At 45.8% G+C, this 24,535-nt stretch overlaps 1 protein-coding gene across 2 annotated transcripts; it reads right to left on the reverse strand.

The window, feature by feature from the left end:
- Positions 1–535: 535 nt before the first annotated feature.
- Positions 536–17,531, reverse strand: DNAJB5 (DnaJ heat shock protein family (Hsp40) member B5). Of its 2 annotated transcripts, none has more exons than XM_069963321.1 (4): positions 17,424–17,531; positions 8,357–8,605; positions 6,387–6,988; positions 536–1,285 (listed from the first exon to the last, which is right to left on the reverse strand). In XM_069963321.1, exons 2-4 carry the CDS (start codon positions 8,565–8,567, stop codon positions 1,052–1,054), a joined length of 1,047 nt encoding a protein of 348 aa, XP_069819422.1. In that variant the 5' UTR covers positions 8,568–8,605; positions 17,424–17,531; the 3' UTR covers positions 536–1,051. The 2 variants fall into 2 exon arrangements, with proteins under 2 accessions (XP_069819422.1, XP_069819421.1); XM_069963320.1 differs by lacking the exon at positions 17,424–17,531 and adding an exon at positions 9,792–9,816.
- Between the last annotated feature and the right edge of the window lie 7,004 nt (positions 17,532–24,535).

Below are 24,535 nucleotides of genomic sequence, written 5' to 3' on the forward strand. Positions count from 1 at the left end.
AGAACAAAAGATTTGTAAATGTTAAAATGTAACATAGAAATTGTGTACTTTAAAGAAAATGTACCATCAGTACATTCGCTTTGAGTGTTTCACATGGATAGAGGGGCAGGGGTTTCCTCCCACTGGGGCGGGGCGGCCAGTGCTTTACCCCCAGCCGGTGCCTGGGAATAGAACGGCACTGTACGCGGTTTAAAAAAAAAAATTACTGGCGCCATTCTTTTAATTTGTACTGATGGTACATTTGCTTTAAAAGTCACCACTTAAAGTGGTTATCCAGCGTTACAAAAACATGGCCACTTTTCCCCCTCTCGTCTCCAGTTTAGGTGTGGTTTGCAATTAAGCTCCATTTACTTCAATGGAAATGAGTCCTATACCCCACCTAATCTGGAGACAAGAGAGGGGGAAAAGTGGCCATGTTTTTTGTAGCGCTGGATAACCCCTTTAAAATGGATCTGTTATACAGACTGCAAAAAAAGCTAGTCATGACCACAGTCGATCCACTGATCACCCGTACATACGACACACGAATCAGCCCTTGTAAAATTCACAATCTTGTACTTTTATTTCTGCCCAGTGTGTAGAAAGGTCAAAATCACCGGTCACTTTAAATTATATTTACAAATTTAAAAAAAAAAAAAAATCTTTGTCTAAAAGTCTCGTAGTTCATTGTCGTAGGCGGAGGCTAAAAACACTGATAAACTGGATTGTAAAAGGGAATCAAGTCACAGCTGGAAGTCCATTAATCCTACTACTACTACTGCAGCGCCCCCTGTAACAGTACACACGGTGGCCGTGCCGTGCCCGCGGTGCCCTCCCTCATCATCTTTAGTCACGCGGAGATTGCCAGGTTTATAAAAGAAGTCTAACTTTGAAAAAAAAGTCTATTGTTTTTATTTCGAGATCTAGAAAGTTGTTGTCTTCTGCATAGAATGTGGGTTCTAGACTGTTATCCCCGGAGTCAGTCATACACTGCAGGCCTCCATTGCAGAACTCTTGGCACGAATCTGTAATGTATTGCATGGGGCCCCGGGCCCCTGTGCTTGTTGTGGTACTAGGAACAGGGCAGATGCTGTTTGAGGAGTTCTCGGGTGGGTGGCGGTATTCTGTCTGGAAATCGTACTTGAAACTCTACTATTAGGTCACCCCGCTGGGTGGGGACTTTGGGCAAAGGCAATCCTTCACCTCGTAGCCGCTTGACGGTTCCTGGCTTGATGATGTCGCTGCAAGGTAGCGGGATGACCCGTCCGTCTATGGTGGGAATGTTGACGGTGCAGCCAATCAAAGCCTGAAGAATGAGAAAACAAAAAACATCAGATCAATATGAGGCTAAAATCACTATATCCTATAATAGGTGCTACTCTCCAGCAGCACAGAGTATTTCAGGCTTCCGTCCTGATAATAGGAAAGGAATGATAAGACGTTCTATTGACAACAGCCAGAGCGCGGTATCATTCTCGAGCAGCGGAGGACACCACAACGTACAGGAGGAATCTGCAGGTCACCTCTGCTATATATGAATGGATATGATGAATATGTGATGTGCCGGAGGTGACATCTCGGTTACAGTGCCCGCCGCTCCTGGCTGACTATAAATGAGATATAGACGTTACCTGACACATGTGATAAAAGCTGTAAGAAATAATGGACACGAGCCCTGATGGATGGGGGGGGGGGTTATGGGGCTCGCAGGCCTATCCAACCATTGTTTAATCTTTCTAGGAACGGCCGTGAGTCACAGAAAACTCCCTCTATGTCATGAGGATAGTGAATCAATCATTCCTTATGACTGATGTTGTATTATTTATATAAAGCGGAAAAACACACTCTCTCAGTACAGCAGAGCGAAGATTTAAACAGTTTCGGCACCCCCACCATCGGAATAAATGATGATGATACAGAGCGTTCCGAAGTTCGTTCCATAGCACATAGTCCATGTGTGCATATATATATATATATAAATATCCTGCAATTAGTACTCTGAGTGCACAAGGGTGAATGGGTTTATTAAAGGGTTTGTCCATGGGATTAAAAAAAAATATATGTTTTCCAAGACTTTAACACTGACAGCCATCAATGTCTGATCACCAGGGTGCTGACACCTGACATGCCATATGATCAGCTGTTTGGCAAAACCATGGCTTCAACATATGCACAAAGAACAGGGCTGGAACGGCTCCATTCATTGTGAAGTGGCTGAACTAGGTTACTGCACCTCAGTACATTCACTTCAATGGGAGCTGGGCTGCAGTATCCCAACACGCCCACTACACAATGAATGGAGCCATCTCCTTCCTTTCAGGTGTATATACCAGAGGCGCAAGCAGAGGGATTGGATAAATAGGTAAAGATGTTTTTTTTTTTTTTTTACCCAGTTTACCCCCTTTTAATTTTATCCTGCCAGACCACCCCTACTACGGGACATGGCATGGAAAGGCGTCCGTCTCATAATACCGACTTACGAAAATAACATTCATGTTCCCTTATTGTACCTCACAATTTTACACCCTTGTGCACTCACAGTACTAATTTGGAAATTTGGCACCTTGTTCATTGTTTCAGATGGACATAAGCACAATGGCATTTTACAACAATTCTGGATTTAAAGGGGATCTTTGTCAGTCCTTTTGTTTTAGATCTTTTACACGTTAGAGGGTTGTCTACATTGGATACAACAGGATAGTAACCTGTATGATTTACAGTAGGTCAGTCCTCACTGTAACTGCCGTATTCTGGTCCTTTCTCCATAGGGGGCGCTGTAGTGTACAGAACTGTAAGATGTGGCATCAGATGGCTGAAATGTATAAGGCTTTTTGGATCAGTTTTGTAATATTATAGCCTCCAGCTCATGAAGCTTCTTCAATGTGACCTTCCCCTCTCCTCTTAGACGCACAGTAAGCCCCCCCCCCCCTTACAGAGGACACTACATATAATGGCACCCATGGGAGACTGCGCCTATCACTGGCCAGGGGAGGAAGCTCGGCCATCATTAGCCATTTGCATGCCTGGAGCGAAGCCTGACCCCCGACTATTCCTGGAACTGGAGAGGTGCTAAATATGGAAGAAGCAGCGACAATGTCCGCATCACAATCCCGGGGGAGCGCAGCGAGCGATACTGTGAGGCTCACACCTTTAATGGAGCAGAGCTATTCACCTTGGCACGCTTACAGGACATGGCTTATTACAGCGACATGCAGACCCTTAGCTTACTGGTTAACCCCTGCAGCTCCGCAACAGAGAGGGAACCACAGAGAAAGAATGGTATGAGAAAACGCAGAGCGAAAATAGTGGGAAATGTTGAGAAGCAAAAAGAGAAAAACACACGTGGCTACACTGGTTATATCAAAGTATGTATAATACTGTTCCTATCTACAAGAATATAACTACTATAATACTGCTCCTATATAAAGGAATATAACTACTATAATACTACTCCTATATACAAGAATATAACTACTATAATACTGCTCCTATATACAAGAATATAACTACTATAATACTGCTCCTATATACAAGAATATAACTACTATAATACTGCTCCTATATACAATATAACTACTATAATACTGCTCCCTATATACAGGAATATATCTACTATAATACTGCTCCTATATACAAGAATATAACTACTATAATACTGCCCCTATATACAAGAATATAACTACTATAATACTGCTCCTATATACAAGAATATAACTACTATAATACTGCCCCTATATACAAGAATATAACTACTATAATACTGCTATGTACAAGAATATAACTACTATAATACTGCCCCCTATATACAGGAATATAACTACTATAATACTGCTCCTATATACAGGAATATAACTACTATAATACTGCCCCTATATACAAGAATATAACTACTATAAGGCTGCGTTCACACTATGTATATTTCAGTCAGTATTGTGGTCCTCATATTGCAACCAAAACCAGGAGTGGATTAAAAACACAGAAAGGATCTGTTCACACAATGGTGAAATTGAGTGGATGGCCGTCATATAACGGTAAATAACTGCCATTATTTCAATACAACAGTCGTTGTTTTAAAATAACAGCAAATATTTGCCATTAAATGACGGCCATCCACTCAATTTCACCATTGTGTGAACAGATCCTTTCTGTGTTTTTAATCCACTCCTGGTTTTGGTTGCAATATGAGGACCACAATACTGACTGAAATATACATATACTGACTGAAATATACGTAGTGTGAATGCAGCCTAATACTGCTCCTATATACAAGAATATAACTACTATAATACTGCTCCTATATACAAGAATATAACTACTATAATACTGCCTCCTATATACAAGAATATAACTACTATAATACTGCTCCTATATACAGGAATATAACTACTATAATACTGCCTCCTATATACAGGAATATAACTACTATAATACTGCTCCTATATACAGGAATATAACTACTATAATACTGCTCCTATATACAGGAATATAACTACTATAATACTGCTCCTATATACAAGAATATAACTATTATAATACTGCTCCTATATACAAGAATATAACTACTATAATACTGCTCCTATATACAGGAATATAACTACTATAATACTGCTCCTATATACAGGGATATAACTACTATAATACTACTCCTATATACAAGAATATAACAACTATAATACTGCCCCTATATATAATAATATAACTACTATAATACTGCTCCTATATACAAGAATATAACTACTATAATACTGCCCCCCATGTACAAGAATATAACTACTATAATACTGCTCCTATATACAAGAATATAACTACTATAAAACTGCTCCTATATACAAGAATATAACTACTATAATACTGCTCCCTATATACAAGAATATAACTACTATAATACTGCCCCCCTATATACAGGAATATAACTACTATAATACTGCTCCTATATACAAGAATATAACTACTATAATACTGCTCCTATATACAAGAATATAACTACTATAATACTGCCTCCTATACACAGAATATAACTACTATAATACTGCCCCTATATACAGGAATATAACTACTATAATACTGTTCCTATATACAAGAATATAACTACTATAATACTGCCCCCAATATACAATAATATAACTACTATAATACTGCCCCCTATATACAATAATATAACTACTATAATACTGCCTCTATGTATAGGAATATTTATGTAAGATTATTCCTACTCTTAACTGTCGAGTGACCACAGCCTAAAGGTCAAAGATCGCCTATTCAGTGTCACTGAACCCCCCCCCCCCCCAATGTTTGTTTATATTCTCACTCATGATCCCTCTGAACCCATCCAGGAGCACGGATGTATAACCTGGCCAATCTTCCCCCAGCACCGCGCAGCCTCCATGCACATACCCGTGTGACACTGGCTATTAATACGCATGTGACTTTAAATAGCTCAACTGGAAATTCTGCAGCCACCAGGTGGAAGCAAAAAAGGGGCAAGGGGCAGGGGCCTATAGACCAGGGTCATGTTCTAGAGCTGCAGTGCGGAGAAGATAGGAAGGGCTGCAGGGGTACAGAATGAGCAAAAAGGTTGGTAACAAATCTGTCATAAGCTTTTTAATTCTATGGTTACTTTTACAGCGCAGATCATCGCTGTTGAACAGCTATCAGACGATGAATAAGCTGATCATTTATTGGCTGATCACTAGGTCTGATGTGCAGGGCTTGGCTTCTGAGCGGTGCACATCAATCAGTCATGACAAGGAGGGATGGGTGGGTGAGGGAGGGAGGAGGCATGCATGCTGTAGCTCAGCTCAGTCTGTTTAAATCTTGAGCTTTGAGCATGATCTAGAGCTGACAGATTCCCTTTAATAGATCAGTCCTTCAACACAACTGAAAAGTTAAATCCACCCCCAGCCATGGTTATTCATCACTAGAGTCATCATGAAACAGTGTGTGGAGCGTTTATCTGGTTCTGGCACACGCCCCATGACGGTGGTGCTGAGCTCACAGCGTCTCTCTATAAACCTGTAATAAGCAGGTTCAGTCCTGAGCTCATGTCTCTGCCCTACTTAATCTTTCTACTGCTAGTCCTTACAAAATTCTATAGGGTGTAAGTTCAGTCTCTTGATTTTGTGTCCCTAATACAACGTAATATCCTAAAAAGCTATCATCAGATCGCAACGTCCACTGGGAACAATGTCGGCTCCCACCGAAGTCTAATGAGCAAGGGTTTCGGCAATAGAGGAGACTTTTCCTTACATTATATCCGCCAAGACCAGAAGTGGCTACAATCTCTTTATTACAGACAATCAAACTGTGGTGAGTCAGGGACCAGCGACTCAGACCCCCCCACCAACCAGACATTGATGGCGCATTATGGACAGATACCAAAACAAGACGTGTTCAGAAAGTGCACCTACCTCTTTCAGGGTGATCTTGGCCGTATAGACTATGTTGGACCCGTCTCTCTTGAAATGTGCATGAGGTTTGTCTTTGAGTAGGAACACAATGTCGGCGGGGATATTTTCCGATGTTGCGTCTCCCTCTTTAGGGAAGGTGATCTTGGTCCCCTCCTTCCAACCTTTCTTGATCACCACGTTTAGGATCTTGTCCTCTGTTCTTACTGTCCGCCCATCAGGGTTCAGCCTCCTCCGTGTGATCTTCATACGCTTGGTGCAGCCATGATAGATCTCCTCCAGCGATACTTTCAGCTCGTGAATGACAGGGGGGTCTTGTACTTTCCTTCGGTTGTGCAGTTGATCTGGGTGCCGCCGATGGAATCCGTTCACTCCATTGAAACCAAAACGGCTAAAGCCATTGAAGGGATCGTCATCGTCGTCTTCTATGTCCATGTCTTCATGGTCGAAGCCGTTGGCCATACGCGTGCGGCCTGAGCCAAAGAAGATATCAAATGGGTTTGAGCCTCCAAAGAAGGAAGCAAAGGTGGCATGAGGGTCCCCATGGAAGGTGTAGTGGAAGGAGTTTCCAGTGTTACCAGATGATCCGCCTCCAGTCTTGAGACCTACATCAGAGAGAGAGTATATTGTTCAGGAAAAAGTAAACTCTGGCTGTGGATAGTGTATAAAATAGGATGTACACCAACTAAGACCGCAGAAGTGACTCGAATATAAGACACGGTTGTTGGAGGTCTTTTATAGAAATCTGAAATATGGATCCAATTTTGGCACTACGTAATATCTTACCCGGCTTCCTCTAAAGTCTCCATGTTCCCCACTACTTCCTTCCATCACTGATGTTTTCAGAAACCAAACAGTATTGCTACGTAACCTTTTAAAGCTGATTTTTTTTTTTTTATGAAGTTTAGGTAATAACATGTACCGCCATCCTGGATTATTCAGCGTTGTGTATCCCCCTGTAGGGTTACACTAGGTGTCTCAGCTATGGAGTCATCCCATCTAGATTGTATCACTCAGACTCTGGGATGGCTCCGGGCGCGGAGACTGCTAAACGCTCCATATCTCAACACCAAGTGCCATGACAACATCCTCATGTGTGCAGGACACGTGATCAGATGGAAACCTGGCTCGGATTATTTCCCAGTATAAACACCATGGTCGTTCTGCACAAATAAGTCCTGGCAGGTCCAGGTTATAAATAAACAAAGATGAGCAATCGTAGCATCCACCACCCACTGAAGTCTACATAAATACTGAGCTACGGATACGGATTAGCTTCCAATGTATCGGGCAGCTAATACAAGATCCAAGGGGGACCACCTTTCTGAAAAATTGGGTGAAGACATGAAGGATTAGGGGAGGGAAATACAATGTCTTGCGCGGTCAAAAATATTTCAGTATTTTTGTGGAACATCTGTAGTTAGATTCACCAGTGGATGCCCAAGAGTACCACCTCACCTGTTAGTACCAACAACCTGTATAGCACCCCAATACTCTAATACAGGTATCCCCAGGAACATAAGAAACCTTAGGAGAAAGAGTCCGAGCCATGGTTGACTGTTACGGGACATCATCCTAAGGATCTGTGGGAATCAGTAAGGGCTGTCTCACACTTTCCATGGAAGCATTAAGGAATTTCAATAATGATTACTCAATGTAATAGTAGACACGCAGGATTTACAGTACTGGGTGGCACGTGATAGATATAACATAAAAGATAATAATACGTATGACTGAATACATGGCGCTATGTGGTTACGTCATTTATATGCATTATTCAATACGAGAAAAGGTTTGACGCTATACGATCTAAATATTTATGCAATTGCTATGAAGGACAACCTCACACTGTGAAGCTGATAAATTCACATCTACACCCAATATAAGTCAAAGATGTTTCCACTGACATCAAGAAGGTCATATTTATTGATTTACGACCATTAACGCACCTGTACCGGTCTCAGGGGTCTTACCTTCCTCTCCATACTGGTCATACACAGCTCTCTTTTTGGGGTCACTTAGAACATCGTAGGCTTCTGCGATCTCCTTGAACTTGTCCTCTGCGTTGGCATCCTTGTTCTTGTCTGGGTGGTACTTGAGGGCCATTTTGCGATAGGCTTTCTTGATCTCATCCTCGTTAGCCCCTGAAGGGATGCCCAAAATCTTGTAGTAATCCTTCCCCATGTCCACTGTCTGAGGCTTCTGATCAAGAATCCTCGCCCCTAGAAAGGACACCACAATGTTATAGGCACGGGTGAAGATTACTCACATGTCAGAGCACTATTCATTTGTAATTGTGTGGATTATTGGAATTCCCCGATATCGAGGAAAATTAAGAGGCCTGAGCATTTGTAGAAGTTTCCTACACAAGTTGTGATTTAGAAGAAGAGGTATGGCCCCAATAAATGCCATCTAAGGGCAGACAGGCATCTCGCCAATTACTGGTGATGAGACATCCTCTTGTGTATGGCCACCCTTAGTAATAAGGCTATGTTTAAAGTCCTATAGTGATCAACCTTGCAAGAAGCTGCTGAAATTAGTAGGTTACTCGGTCATAAACCAATTTATATTATCGCGATTAAATAAATGCCAAGACGACATAGGACAATAAAATGAGCACCTAAGAGACAGACAAAACTTGTGACGCTATGAACACTCCAGGACCAATAATAGTAATCTCTTAAAGACTTAAGGTCAACAGGTTTACAACCCATCTCATCAAACTTTACCATTCTAAAGTAGGTCATACAAACGTTGATTTAGTTGATGGTTGTCTACTGAATTCCATACACTTACGATGGACATGTTTAGAATGGATAGAGGGGAGTAAAAGCCCTATTACACCAAGCGATTATCGGCCTTTCTGGTCGATAAACGTTTGGTGTAATAGGTCATATTAGGACATGCACAATGTCGGCTGATCGTTTTTTTTCAACATGTTGAATCAAAATGATCAGATTGCCCCTTTTTTTAATGGGCCACCCAAATGATCTAAGGATCGTCCAGGCAGCCCTTCCCGCAGCTCCCCCACACGCTATTACACGTATAGACAGCGAGCAGGGAACCGGAAGGAAGCGAGCACTCACTTCCTCCTCCTTCATGCCTGATCCTTCTTTACCTTGATATTAGGGAAGTCACTATACACATTAAATGGTTGGTGGGATTGGTCAACGCTATGTAATGTATATAGTCGGCTCAAGATCTACCACTAATGTAACTTTTTCATTAGCAGGGGTCTAATGGGGTCAAGACCCCCAAAGATCCCAAGATATAGCCAAAAGATGTACAGAGTTGCATCTTTGTGAGACAACACCCCTTATGTGACATTTATTTTCTTCCAACAAGTCACTGAGATACACACTGTTTCCTACAAACACTTGTGCATGCAGAAGTCACAGAAATACCTACCCCCAAAATGAGCAGATAGGATTCCTAAAGTTATCCCCACTCTAAAAAACGTGGTTCTGCGCTTTTCTTGAGCGCCGTCGCCAATTGACTTGATAAAAAAATCGTTTCCGACTTTTTGCCTAGGTTCGCACTTAAACATGATTTGCGGCCTGCAGAGTCGCAGGAGTGTGGGCGTAGGGCGATCCCACGGTTGCGGATGAGGTGCAGGGTTTCTTCTAGGCGTTTCTAAACAGACATCTAGTAGAAAGAAAGGGTTTGGGGAGATAGAAGAGACCCAAAGGTTTAGAGTCTTGAAAGCAAAAAAGAAAATGATGAAAGGAAAAAATGAATGGGGAGGCCGAAAGACATGGTGAATGGAGAGGAGGAGGATGGTCTTCTTATGGATAGGTTTTCCTGGAGTTGAGTGGGTTTACGTGATCTACTCTAGTTTATTAGTTATAGACCTTATTTCCAAATCAGATACTACGCTAGAAATCAACTGAAATCACCATGAACTAATATTTCCTGTCCAACTGGGATGAAAAGCCAAGACCTGACGATCCAGCGTGATGGTCATAACTTGATGAGAAGACACCTGATACCCAATACTGTCCTGGAAGGTCTCAAAACAAGACGGATGTTAAAGTCATGCAACTGATAACTTACGACAAACTGGACACATGGGATGATGGTTCTGCAATAAAACATGTTGGGGAGGTGGAGAACAGATGAAGACATAAATCATTCAAATCGTTCAATAAACATCAAAGACAATTTTCAACGTCTTATTTCCTTGCGGCAAACTAACACTTTGAGAACAAGCTGCAATGAGCAAGGGGAAGCCAGACAGAACAGAGAGGAATGTTCTTTATGCTGATGTAGTGATGACCCCCATGGCCCCATCAATGGAAATCACAGGCTCAGCAGGGTCAGGACTTTGTGTGTTAAGGAAAGTCCAACATATTGTACTCTCTGAGAACTACATCATTTACACAGTTGTGTGATGCGGATCACCAACCCCACTTGTCAAGACTGATTTGCTACGGGATGCCTTTAGGTTCTTCTCTTCCTAGGGAGAATGGTATTGGCTTAATTTCTCCGGAAATTTCTATAGGATTTATAGAACTGAGAATTCTCTTCTTGTATTATTAAGCAATTAACGGGCATGGATCTCTTGGGGCTTGTTCGTGCTCGGTTAGCTTCAATTATCCGGTTATAATGTGGAGAATAAAAGCTGCTACATCTGCTGAGAGGATTTAATGTACCCTCTAAATTGTGTTCATTAGTTCAGCCAGCAGAGTCCCTGCATTATTGAGAGTTATTGGACATTTATTCTGCTTGGACCAAGTAAAAGAAAAGCCAAACAAGGCTTAAAGTTCTACAGAAGAAATGGATGACTCTGGAGAGCTATAGGGAGAAGTTTTATACAACAGGAAATCCCCAGCCAGCAGTAATGGGGTCCAACACAAGGACATGGAGGAGGCTCTAAGCTCATGGTCCTCTACAGAATTGTACCTCGAAAGGACTACTTTTGAGAAGTCACTGAAGGAAGTTTTTACAGTAGAAAAGATAGATGGGAATGGTGCTCTGGAGGAGGACGTGGAGGGTTAAGTCCCCATTACAGTTGCAGAAAACGCTGTGTGCTCAGATGAGTGTGTGGGTGGCTGAACTGTATTGTGTAAATGCTCCTGTCTGATATCAGTTCTGGGTAAAACCTACCTGCTTTCTGACACGTGCTGTATCCACAGATCCTAAGGAACATCGGGTGCCCTTACCTACTTCTGAGAACATTAAACAAAGCCTGTTGCCCACTCGCTGCAGAGGCAGCCATTTGTAGAAACCAGAGGACTCCTGTTTCTGAAAGTACAAACAGCACCTGAGGACAAACTAGCCTTGGGGTGCAAAAAGTCACATGCCTCTGTGTGTTGGTGGGACATGGCTGCCCATGGGGTGTCTCTGGGGATAGGCGTCAGCTCAAGATCACGGTCAGGGCTCAAGTATCAAAGAGGATGTGCAGAGCATAGCATGCAAGCCTAATGTCTCCCTTGCTCCTCCCTGGCTTGACTAAGGGTCCTATTCCACGGGCCTACCAGGGCCCGATCAAAGATGTAAACGAGCACCGATCTGCTAGATTGGCGCTTGTTTACTGGGCCTATTCCACGGCCCGACAATCGTTAGCGAGGGCTGCAAGGACATTGTTACCGACGTCCTTGCAGCCCTTGTTTTATACATTACCTGTCCAGGCGCAAGTCTTCTCTTTCTCCCGGTCCCGCGTGGCAGCATCAGCTTCGGAGCGGCCTGTCTGAGCTGACAGAACGCTCAGCCAATCACTGGCCGTGGCGGTCCTGGCCAGTGATTGGCCAAGCGCTCAGACAGGCCGCTCCGAAGCTGATGCTGCTGCGCGGAATCGGGAGAAGACCTGCGCCTGGACAGGTAATGTATGATGATTGTGAAATCGTCGATTGCCTGCCGCACCCGCTATTCCACGTAGCGATGCGTGGATGGTGACCAATGATTTTAGGTTTGAACCTAAATGAACGATCAGCTGATGACATGATCATGAGCTGATCGTTCTCTCTATTCCACGGAGCGATAATCGGCCGAAACGGGCTGATTCGGCCGATTATGCCTCCGTGGAATAGGCCCCTAACTGACATACAAAGCTTGGCTGGCAAAGAAGGGTGAAGGAGGGAGGAGGCATGCATGCTACAGCTCAGCACATCTTCTTTCATGGTCTTTGATGAAGATAGAAGTACATAAGTTGGCCCTGAGATATAGCAAAGAAACAACATGAATGGTATCAGCCCAAAGGGGTAGAGGTCAGCCCATTTTACATGCCTCTGGTGTTGAGGATGTGGGCAATGGTAGTTGTGTAACTGTGTAATTTTTAACCATTCACTTTGGGTGGGGTGCAGTATGACCAAGCAGGTAAAAGTTTCCCTGTATAACTAAAAGTTGCATTACATGAAACCAGTCTTGCAATTCTCAAGAAGCTGTGTAATACGGTTAAATTTCTTGCCTAACTCTGCCAACGCAGCTGTCTTGTCCTTAAGATCACTCTGCTAAAACTCTGGCGCTAAATGCTTAGCTTCCCTGCGAATAAAGAGGTTCCGATCCCACATCCTCGCCTCTCCAAACCATTAGCAGCAGGTAGTCTCTTAGCATTAGTCTCTGCCTTGCCCAAATCCATTAATTCCGAGGATCCGTGCCCGCCTCCTTTCACGCTCAATTGAGTTATTTTTGGCAAGAAAGTCTCTGAAACGAAACATCTACCTCCTGCCGGCAGCCGACAAACCCAACTCAACTTCTTGGGCAATTCCAGGAATTTCGTTCCCATGTGTCACCCAGCTGGAAGGAATGACTTCAGAGCTGCGCGTAGCCGGCCCGTTCTCCTGTACGGAGGCTATTAATAACATTCCAGGGAAGATTTCTCTTGGTTGCAATCATCGCTGCTCATATCTTATCCCCTGTGTTTTCAGCAACGTGATGTGAACGGCTCTCTCCTCTCCAAGAACTGATATTATTAGCGCTATGAATCAGCTGTGCAGCTGGAAACGTGACTTCAGCCGCAGGATGATGAGGACAAAGCCCCTCGCCTCTGACTTATCTGGTTCACCCCCTTATTTGGCTGATCTCAGATGGGTTAGGGGGAGGGGGACTCTGGGATCTTTGACGTGGGAGGTTGCGCTTGTTTCAGTGAATAGAATCATTGTCTGGTCTCGAGTAATAAACACTTTTTTCTTCTAATATTTAATTCCTTCCCAATTGTTAAGATCTCTGCTTGCTGTCAATGAATGAAACGTCAGACTGACCTAATGCTGGGGCTATGACATAACATTGCAATGTTGAATGATAAAATTGCTACTAATGATAGTGAATGAGGTTACGCCGAATATTGTGTCGTGAAGACTTATGGGTCCCAATACCCTTTCTGACTTACCTCTCTCCTATCGAGAGGGGTAAGTCATAACCAGACAGCATTAGGGGTGGCGTATTTCTCTAAAAAAAATAGGATCAGGCAGCGATTTTTCCATCATGCACGACCGCGATCTTAACTAACGTCATCTGTTGGAGGAATCTCGGTAGACCCCCATGTACTTTATACTGACAGCCGAACCTGCCACCGACAGAAGTGTATAGAGACCGTTAGATGGTCAACCAGTCCTGGGTTTGGCCTACACACAGCTAATTCCCACATGCCAATAAGTGCAAGCGACCGAAAGCACACCCCCATGGCTTCACCAATTGGGAGTATCGTCAATTGGTACAGGCATAGAGGTGGGGTTGCGTTCGGTTTTTCCGCTAACGAATGTAAACAATTAGGGATAATGGGGAGAAAACCCTGTATATCTGTGTTACACGAGAACTCTGCTCTATAGGGAATAGAAGGTGCTATATGTATCCAGTCCAGTCCTCTATAACAATGGTTTCAAACTTGTTGCTTACCTGCTGTTGCGAAACAACAACTCCAAGCGTGCATGCCTGGACAAATAATGTGAGTTGTAGTTTTGCCACAGCTGGTGAGGTTGAAGACCACTGCTATATGTTCTTTGATGGGTACGAAAGACCGTATAGACTGTACTCTAGGGATCCACATTCCTCCCCACCAGTTCCTTATGTTGCACAAATCCTCTGATTTCCGGCCTTCAGGCCGTACTTAATCCGAAAGGATTTTAGAATTTTTAAGCATCCAGCAATTTTGAGACAATTAGCGTTTCCCGTTCCGCCCCCGAGATCAGCGAGACAAGAGCGGCAGCTGACTCCCAGCCGAGAGAGAATGCAGCCCTAAAAAGGAGAAACCGGAAGAACGAGATTCCTGCTCTTTGCAGCAAATTATGGCATTTTCTCTGTGAGTCACTGTGACAAGTGCTCGTCTGCCTACCGCAAGCTGTCTGCCACCGGGAGCGCCGGCGTGAATACAAACGCAACAAACTGTTAGAGGACTGATTCATGAGCCAAGAGGTCCTGGGAGTTCAGGCAGTTTTTCGACTGATGTGCAGATACTACATACAACATCTAGAGAAGGGGTCCTGTCGGGAATCTGATGAGTTTAGTACTGGCCCCAGGAACAATAGTCCTTGTCATCCAGCTTTCCTTGAATCCTGAATATGAAATCTGTACAATGCAGTCACAATTACCATCAGCAGCCACTAGTAGTCACCCAGCTTTCTCATAACACAGCCATAGTGGCGTATTGCTGCTTTCTTACCCCTGAAAGGCAAATCTGTTTCATTACGCAAAGTTGGGTGGCTACCACCGTGGGATCTGTAATGCTGGACAAACGTGGTCACCCAGCTTTCCGCGAACCCAGTTTTATGGAATGTTCACACAGGCCATCATTTGAGTCCTGTGTGAACAAGGCCTTAAAGTGTAACTGCAAAGCTAAACCCAGATGCGTTCAACGGAATGGATTTAGAGTGACTCAAGTCCACGCTGGGCAACGCCAATCCTATGTCGCTCAGCAAATTCCGTAGACAAGTCCTATTCCCAATCGGCCAGCATAAATTTGGACCAGTTTTAGATCCCCTGACCTGACCTTAGATCTCATGACCTGAAAAGACAGTCAAGATTTTCAGCCATAACACGCTCATGGGTGGGGACACTTATGGGTACAAAAATGGTCTTAACTGGAGATGAGCGCAACTCGAGCATGCTCCAGTCCGATCGTCCGGCATTCGAATACTGGGGGCTGAAGAAGTTGGATGCAGCCCTAGGGAGTCCTGGAATACATGTATACAGCAATAGGCAGTATTCATGCAGTTTTCTAGGACTCCCTAGGGCTGCACTCAACTACTTTAGCCACCAGTATTGGAATGCTGGACGACCGGACTGAAGCATGCTCGAGTTGCGCTCATATCTAGTCTTAAATATTAAAATTTTTTACCCAAAAACAACCGGGCAAAAATACTTGTCAAGGAAATAATTGGGATACTTACTATATGACCCCAATTTTTTTAACATACCCACAAATGTTTGCATTGAACCCAGAACCCACCATTATAAGGAGAGTATCACCCAATCTAACGTCTGTATATGCATCTTAATGGACAATCTCAGGAGAGGAACTACATGTCCCAGCAGATCAAAACTGATTCATTTCTATTCAAATGATGGTCAATCAGTGTGAATATCATGTAAAGAAAACATCCGGATAAGATTCCAGGGCTGGGATTTCTGGGAAGCGGTGGGAGGGGGATGGGAGCACATTCCAGTGCTAGATATAGAAGGGATCCAGCAGCAGGGAGGGTCGTTGTCAGCGCTCGCTCTGCTGTCACAGCCCGACACACACACAGCTCTGCAGACGCTCCTTCACTGTGATTCATCCGAGGTTTGTGCCAGACTGAATTGGATCCTTGCTCCTTCCACATGGCACTGGCAATCTGGATGGCACAGACAGAGACGATAAGGAGGAACCTTAACACCATAGTTACCCAGCAGGAGAAAGGGGGTAATCTTGTAAGACGGAAAGAGACCCTTACTAGGGTGTCGGATGTAGCAGAGCTGACGTTCCCCATTGGGTCTGAATTGTTGGGAAAGGTTATGCAGCAGGTGAAGCTGTAGTAGACTTGGCTCTGCTATACTGTATATACACATATAACAGGAGTGGCATCTCTAGGGTTAATACCCCACCACCACCACCACATTAGACAATAAAGCATTACATCATTGCTCACCACCCTCCTTTCCTCTGTTTAATGAGCTAGATGAGGTCCGGGGGGGGGGGGGGGGGGGGGGCAGAGTTGGGGGTACGATTTTCGCAAGAATGACAAATGCCATTGATCCTGGATGTGAATGGACTGCGAGCACCATGGCAGCGCTGCCCGCCCGCCGTATCCTCTGTCAATGAAGCTTCTCGAGCATGGTAAATCCCAGTCACGTTACCAGGCAATGAACTCCTTGGTGAGGACATGGCAGAAAGCGATGGCACCGATCGTAGCTGGATGGGGAGAATACTCTACTTCCTTAAGGGGGGGCACTGATTTGTAGGGACCATAGAAGAGCACGGGTCCACGTTGCTTCTATATCTTAAGCTACGGAGGACTGATCACTACTCACAGAAGGCGCCGACATTGCTTGTCCTAGAAGAGGGGTCATGGTATAGATCCCAACACAAGGTTATACAATACAAACTCCCCTACCCTACGAACATGGGGGATAATCAATATTCTATGGATCGTAGGTGTGCGTCCGGGTCACATGATACGACTTTCAAACCGTTCGACAAGTGGTCATGTGATTCCTCCCACAGGGTTAGATGGGCACCTATGTTGTGTATAAACACCACATAGACAGTATGGAAAGGATGAGACATCAATGGTAAAAGGACAGAGGATGGAGGTGATAGTACAGGGTGGATGCTCTACATATCCTATATATAATATATACTAAAAGGGGGTCGTCTATCCTGTACAATGACCCCTGATATAAGGAGAGGAGCCCTAGAGACTGACATGCCCCAAATCTGCCAACATCTGGTGCCCTATCCAGGTAACACGGTGCTGTCAAAGTCTATGGGCAGCGGGTGACAACCTCCCTCCCCCCACCAGGTGACCTGAAACACCGCGGGGAATCATGGGCCGTAACATGTAAGGACAAATGATCAATCAATAGCAGTGACAAGTCAGACGCATGCGCACAGCAGCGCTCTCTTACCCGTCCGCTGCCCGGCTGCTTCCTCAGCGCCCAACTGAACCCTAGAGTCTAGAGACAGCCGGCAACTAGCAGCGGCCGTGACGTCACGGGAAACCCGCCCCCGCACCCTCGTATAAGCCGCTCTCATTGGCCGCAGGCTCTCACATAACGCCAATCAACGCTCAGCCAGCGTGTGACCACGCCCTACCTAGTTTGCAGCCTAGTAGGCGGAGCCACGTCAGTTTTTATTCAGAAACCGTTACACGCGCCGAGCTGCGGTGCTTGTGATTGGCTGACGGAATGCCGAGCCGTGATTGGTCAAACGCTTTGCCCGCTGGCGTGTTCCTGATTGGCTGGCGAGGATGTAAGGTCACAGAGCCGTTTACATATAAACTAGTACGGCTTCTGCCCACGCGTCATGAAGTGTTACGTCACTGTGTGGGTGGGCGCTGTTTGAGGGGTGACGTCATTTACTACAAATAATAGTTCACAGTAGGGAGAGCTCTGTTTTTTCTGATTTCTGTTTTATTTTCGCTGGACTTCTCCTTTAAGCATTGGCATCTTTCCCTCTTCATATAAACACGCAACCATCCCACCCAAATATTTCCATTAATAAAGTTATACCTCTTCAAAAAAAGTAAAAAAAAAAAAAAATCCAGCGAAAATAAAACAGAAATCCGATGCAGGCAGGGGGCGGGAAAAGCACAGTAAAGAAAGTATACTTACCTGTCCCCGTGCTCCCACAGGGCCACATAACCTGCTCCCCGACCACTGCTGGAACTCATTTCCCCGGCTTTTTGGTATGCCACGACCTGGCTGATTGCCTGTAACTGCACCAGTGTCCATTAGGGGGCAATCCATCAGTTGCAGGAGACTGGCAGTGTTCAGGAGCAGTACTGCAGGAGCACAGGGATGGGTAAGTATACTTTATTATGTCCGTCCCCCCCCCCGCCTACCTACATGTGATTATTTTTTTGCTGGTGTTCCCCTTTAATGATAGATTGAAGAGAAGGGTTAGGACCAGGAATAACGCTGTAGTAAGGTTGGGAATAAGATAGGTCGTGGTGGAGAGGTGAAGAGCACTGAACAGACATGAGAATGGGTCGAGACTGTATGAGAAAGCTTTCTCTGGTGTCAGTCTTGTGTCTGTAGTATGTGGCAGTAAGTCCTCAGGTGAGATGAGAGGTGTGGGGGGTGACAGCAGGGAACAGAGGAGGGAGGTAAAGTGTTTTGGGTAGTTTTTACATTGAGTGGCAACAATAAGGGGTGACACGGCCTCTCTGCTGCCACCAATGGCTGTGTTGGGATGGGCAGGGCTGCGCAAGCCTTGATCCATATTGCTAGTGCTGCTGAATGCAGTGTTAGTGATACTGGGCCTCCCCTGATGTCTATATAATAAATGTTACCATTATAATAGACATTACACTGGGGAAGCTGTCTGTGTCACTAGTGCTGCTGCCTCCCCTGATGTCTATATATTACATGTTACCACTAGAATAGACATTACACTGGGGAAGCTGTCTGTGTTACTAGTGCTACAGCCTCCCCTGATGTCTATATATTACATTTTACCATTAGAATAGACATTACACTGGGGAAGCTGTCTGTGTCACTAGTGCTGCAGCCTCCTCTGATGTCTGTATATTATAGGTTACCATTAGAATAGACATTACACTGGGGAAGCTGTCTGTGTCACTAGTGCTGCTGCCTCCCCTGATGTCTATATAATACATGTTACCATTATAATAGACATTACACTGGGGGAGCTGTCTGTGTCTCTAGTGCTGCTGCCTCCCCTGATGTCTATATATTACATGTTACCACTAGAATAGAAATTACACTGGGGAAGCTGTCTGTGTTACTAGTGCTGCAGCATCCCCTAATGTCTATATAATACATGTTACCATTATAATAGACATTACACTGGGGAAGCTGTCTGTGTCTCTAGTGCTGCACAGTGTAGCAGTGCAAGCCAGGATACTACAGGGTGCTGCAACAGGCAGCTTCCCCAAGTCTACTGTCTAATCTAAGGGTGCTTTTACACTGACAGATTTTTTAATCCAAACCCAGGAACAGACTATAAACAGAGAACTATTAAAAGAAAGACTGAGATCTCTCCTCTTTTCAAATTTATTCCCGGCTTTGGCTTCAACAATCTGTCAGATAATCTATCTGTGTAAAAGGACCCTATTACTAACATGCATTAGAAGAGGTATCAGGGAGGATGAGTATTGCTAGCCCTGCATGTGCTGACAGTGTGAGATTGTATAGTTGGAAGATTATGATGGCTCCCACCATGTATGATGTGGTACATCCAGTCTATAGTCTCAGGGGGTCAGTGATACATTGGTGTCTGGGGGTCAGTGATACATTGGTATTTGGGGATCAGTGATACATTGGTGTCTGGGGATCAGTGATACATTGGTGTCTGGGGGTCAGTGATACATTGGTGTCTGGGGGTCAGTGATACATTGGTGTCTGGGGATCAGTGATACATTGGTGTCTGGGGGTCAGTGATACATTGGTGTCTGGGGGTCAGTGATACATTGGTGTTTAGGGGTCAGTGATACCTTGGGGTCTGGGGGTCAGTGATACATTGGTGTCTGGGGGTCAGTGATACATTGGTGTCTGGGGGTCAGTGATACATTGGGGTCTGGGGGTCAGTGATACATTGGGGTCTGGGGGTCAGTGATACATTGGGGTCTGGGGGTCAGTGATACATTGGTGTTTGGGGGTCAGTGATACATTGGGGTCTGGGAGTCAGTGATACATTGGTGTTTGGTGTCTGGGGGTCAGTGATACATTGGTGTATGGGGGTCAGTGATACATTGGTGTTTAGGGGTCAGTGATACATTGGTGTCTGGGGGTCAGTGATACATTGGTGTCTGGGGGTCAGTGATACATTGGTGTCTGGGGATCAGTGATACATTGGTGTTTAGAGGTCAGTGATACATTGGTGTCTGGGGGTCAGTGATACATTGGTGTCTGGGGGTCAGTGATACATTAGTGTCTGGGGGTCAGTGATACATTAGTGTCTGGGGGTCAGTGATACATTGGTGTCTGGGGGTCAGTGACACCTTGGGGTCTGGGGGTCAGTGATACATTGGTGTCTGGGGGTCAGTGATACATTGGTGTTTGGTGTCTGGGGGTCAGTGATACATTGGGGTCTGGGGGTCAGTGATACCTTGGGGTCTGGGGGTCAGTGATACATTGGGGTCTGGGGGTCAGTGATACATTGGTGTCTGGGGGTCAGTGATACATTGGGGTCTGGGGGTCAGTGATACATTGGGGTCTGGGGGTCAGTGATACCTTGGGGTCTGGGGGTCAGTGATACATTGGGGTCTGGGGGTCAGTGATACATTGGTGTTTGGGGGTCAGTGATACATTGGGGTCTGGGGGTCAGTGATACATTGGTGTTTGGTGTCTGGGGGTCAGTGATACATTGGTGTCTGAGGGTCAGTGATACATTGGTGTCTGGGGGTCAGTGATACATTGGTGTCTGGGGGTCAGTGATACATTGGTGTCTGGGGGTCAGTGATACATTGGTGTTTGGGGGTCAGTGATACATTGGTGTCTGGGGGTCAGTGATACATTGGTGTTTAGGGGTCAGTGATACATTGGTGTCTGGGGGTCAGTGATACATAGGGGTCTGGGGGTCAGCGGTAGATTGGTGTCTGGGGGTCAGTGATACATTGGTGTTTGGGGGTCAGTGATACATTGGTGTCTGGGGGTCAGTGATACATTGGGGTCTGGGGGTCAGTGATACATTGGTGTCTGGGGGTCAGTGATACCTTGGGGTCTGGGGGTCAGTGATACATTGGTGTCTGGGGGTCAGTGATACATTGGTGTCTGGGGGTCAGTGATACATTGGTGTATGGGGGTCAGTGATACATTGGTGTTTAGGGGTCAGTGATACATTGGTGTCTGGGGGTCAGTGATACATTGGGGTCTGGGGGTCAGTGATACATTGGTGTCTGGGGGTCAGTGATACATTGGTGTTTGGGGGTCAGTGATACATTGGTGTCTGGGGGTTAGTGATACATTGGTGTCTGGGGGTCAGTGATACATTGGTGTTTGGGGGTCAGTGATACATTGGTGTCTGGGGGTCAGCGGTTCACTCACTGTGTATGACTGTGTATTGTAGCGGCTTTGTCCCTAGATGTGATTATCGGGGTTAATCTTCTGTAGAAACCAGCGATGACTGAAGTATTTTGCGGAGTAAGAGGCGACGTGTGGAGAACGCTGGGGGATTATGTAACCCGCTGATGTCAGGCTGATGAAGTTTCCCCCACAATAGTGGGATGTCACACGTGGGATTATTCAGGCTTGTTAACAAATTCTCCCCGATCTCATGAGTGTGCAGATAAAGGTGACGCGTGCCCCGGAGTGGGGAGTAGGGCGCAGCGTGGGGAGGGGGGGACGTATAACCATGGTAACTATGGACCGTCATCTCTGATCGCTGCCTGGCGGGGAATTACAGAAGCATGCACGATCAGCAGAGATCAGTGATAGGTAATGGGGTCTGAGCCATCGGCAGGTACAATGATATTCTGGTTATACGGAGAGATGTGACGCTATATGGGAGTATACTGGTATATAATCCTGTGCTAGATTGTGTGCTGACTATATTGCGGTGTACTGCTTATATGCTGATGTATAGGGTTATATGGTAGTCTGTGAGGTAATATGGAGATATGGGGGAGATTTATCAAACATGGTGTAAAGTGAGACTGGCTCAGTTGCCCCTAGCAACCAATCAGATTCCACCTTTCATTTTCCAAAGAGTCTGTGAGGAATGAAGGGTGGAATCTGATTGGTTGCTAGGGGTAACTGCGCCAGTTTCACTTTACACCATGTTTGATAAATCTCCCCCATAGTGGTTATATGCAGATATATTTTTTATGCAGGGATGTGGGTTGTGTGCGAAGCTATGTAGACGTTAAAGGGGTACTCCAGTGTGGGGGCACTTTTTTACTGGGACCGAGGAAAAAGACGTCCACTCACCTCCCCGGCTCCAGCGGTGGGTCCCGCATCGCGGCGCTCCGGTGCCCGGTTCTCGGCCGCTTCTGGGTGTCTGACGTGGGCCCGAGACGTGACGTCTCAGGTCTGCTCAGCCACTCAGTGAAGAAGGCGGGATCTGATCGGACTTGAAACGGATCCCGCCTTCTTCACTGAGTGGCTGAGCGGGCCTGAGACATCACGTCTCGGGCCCGCGTTAGACACCCGGAAGCAGCCAGGAACCGGACACTGGAGCGCCGCGATGCGCGACTCGCCGCTGGAACCAGGGAGGTGAGTGGACGTCTTTTTCCTTGGCCACCTCCTCCCCGGTCCCAGTAAAAAAGTGCCCCCACACTGGAGTACCCCTTTAACTGGTACACAGTGAGGTTTATGAGGTTATAGTGATGGTATATTGGCTATATGGTTATAACCAGTGGCGGTCTTTGGCACCAAGCACCCCAAGCGATTGCTTGGGGCCCCCAACATCCAGGGGTGCCCCCACACCCCGCTCTTGTGCTCAAGACCGCTGGACAGGGCCGCTGCCCCGCTCGCTGCTGCCATCTGAACTGTAACTATGAGCACTCGTAATGAGCGCTCATAGTTACATGCAGCAGCACTGACAGGGCGGGAGACATTGGCCCCCTTCCAGTCAGTCACTCTTGTGGCCGCAGGAAGGGTTTTCCCTGTGGTCACAAGTGGCAGCTTTGTCCTTGTGGTGGCGGCGCTCCAGTGACATCACTGGAGCATCGGCGCCAGGACAAGGGGAGTGCGGCCTCTTGTGATCGCAGGGAAAACCCTTCCTTCGGCCACAAGAGTGAAGAGAAGAGGAGACGCCCAGACCCAGGTGAGTATAAGTGTTTGTTTTATTGTGTTATATACTATATGGGAGGGGGAGTACACAGGGGTCTGTTTAACTGGGGGAGCGCACATCGGGGGTCTATATAAATGGGGGGAGCACACAGGGGGGCTATATAACAGGGGGAGCACACAGGGGGGCTATAGACTACTGGGGCTTCACAGAGGGGTCTATATACTACTGGGGGCAGCACACAGGGGGTCTATATACTACTTGGGGCAGCAGAATGGGGTCTATATACAACTTGGTGAGCACACAGGAGGTCTATATCCAAGTAGGGGAGCACACAGGGGGGCTATATACTACTGGGTGAGCACAAAGGGGTCTATATACTACTGGTGGAGCACACAGGGGGTCTATATACTACTGGGGGAACATACAGGGGGTCTATATACTACTTGTGAGGCACACAGGTGGTCTATATATAACTGGGAGAGCACACAGGGGTCTGTATACTACTGGGGCAGCACACAAGGGGTCTATATAATACTGGTGGGGCACACAGGGGGTCTATATACTACTGGGGGAACCACACAGGGGGTTTATATACTACTGGAGGAGCACACAGGGGTCTATATCCAAGTGGGGGAGCACACAGGAGGTCTATATCCAAGTGGGGGAGCACACAGGGGGGCAAAATACCCCTGAGGGAGCACACAGGGGGCCTATATACTAGTGGGGGAGCACACAGGGGGTATATACAACTGGGGGCAGCACACAGGGGGTCTATATACAACTGGGGCAGCCCACAGGAGGTCTATATACTTCTGGGGGAGCACACTGGGGGGGGGGGGGGGTTATATAAAACTGAGGGAAAACACAGGGGTCTATATACTACTGGAGGAAGCAAACAAGGGGTATATACTACTGGGGGCAGGACACAAGGGGTATATACTATTGGGGGCAGCACACAAGGGGTATATACTACTGGGGGCAACACACAGTGGTCTATTGTTTTGGAACGCGTGTCGAGGGGGGGGGGGGGGGCCCAGACATAACTTCGCTTGGGGCCCCAGAAATGCCAAGACCGCCCCTGGTTATAACAGATTATATATAGTCATACTGGTTATATGGTGACATGAGGTTATATGGAGGTATATTGGTGATAGGTTTATATATGATTTTTATTGGAGGTAAACTGGTAAATAGGTCTGGATGATTAATCAAATTAATTTGATTAATTTGTCCTTGGGGTGGGGGTGGGGGGATGATAATTTGATTTTTTTCACAAATCGCATTTTATCACATGCAAATTGCATTTGATTTTCAAAAGACAAAA

The sequence above is a fragment of the Dendropsophus ebraccatus genome, chromosome 3 (assembly GCF_027789765.1).
Source record: "Dendropsophus ebraccatus isolate aDenEbr1 chromosome 3, aDenEbr1.pat, whole genome shotgun sequence".
Classification (NCBI taxonomy): Eukaryota; Metazoa; Chordata; class Amphibia; order Anura; family Hylidae; genus Dendropsophus; species Dendropsophus ebraccatus.

Excerpts from the sequence above, each read along its gene's own strand:
- DNAJB5 (XM_069963321.1), bottom strand. The coding sequence starts at position 8,567 with ATGGGGAAGGATTACTACAAGATTTTGGGCATCCCTTCAGGGGCTAAC. Across the intron at positions 6,989-8,356 it reads TGACCAGTATGGAGAGGAAG|GTCTCAAGACTGGAGGCGGA; the intron begins GTAAGACCCCTG and ends TCTCTGATGTAG. Across the intron at positions 1,286-6,386 it reads CCAAGATCACCCTGAAAGAG|GCTTTGATTGGCTGCACCGT; the intron begins GTAGGTGCACTT and ends CTCATTCTTCAG.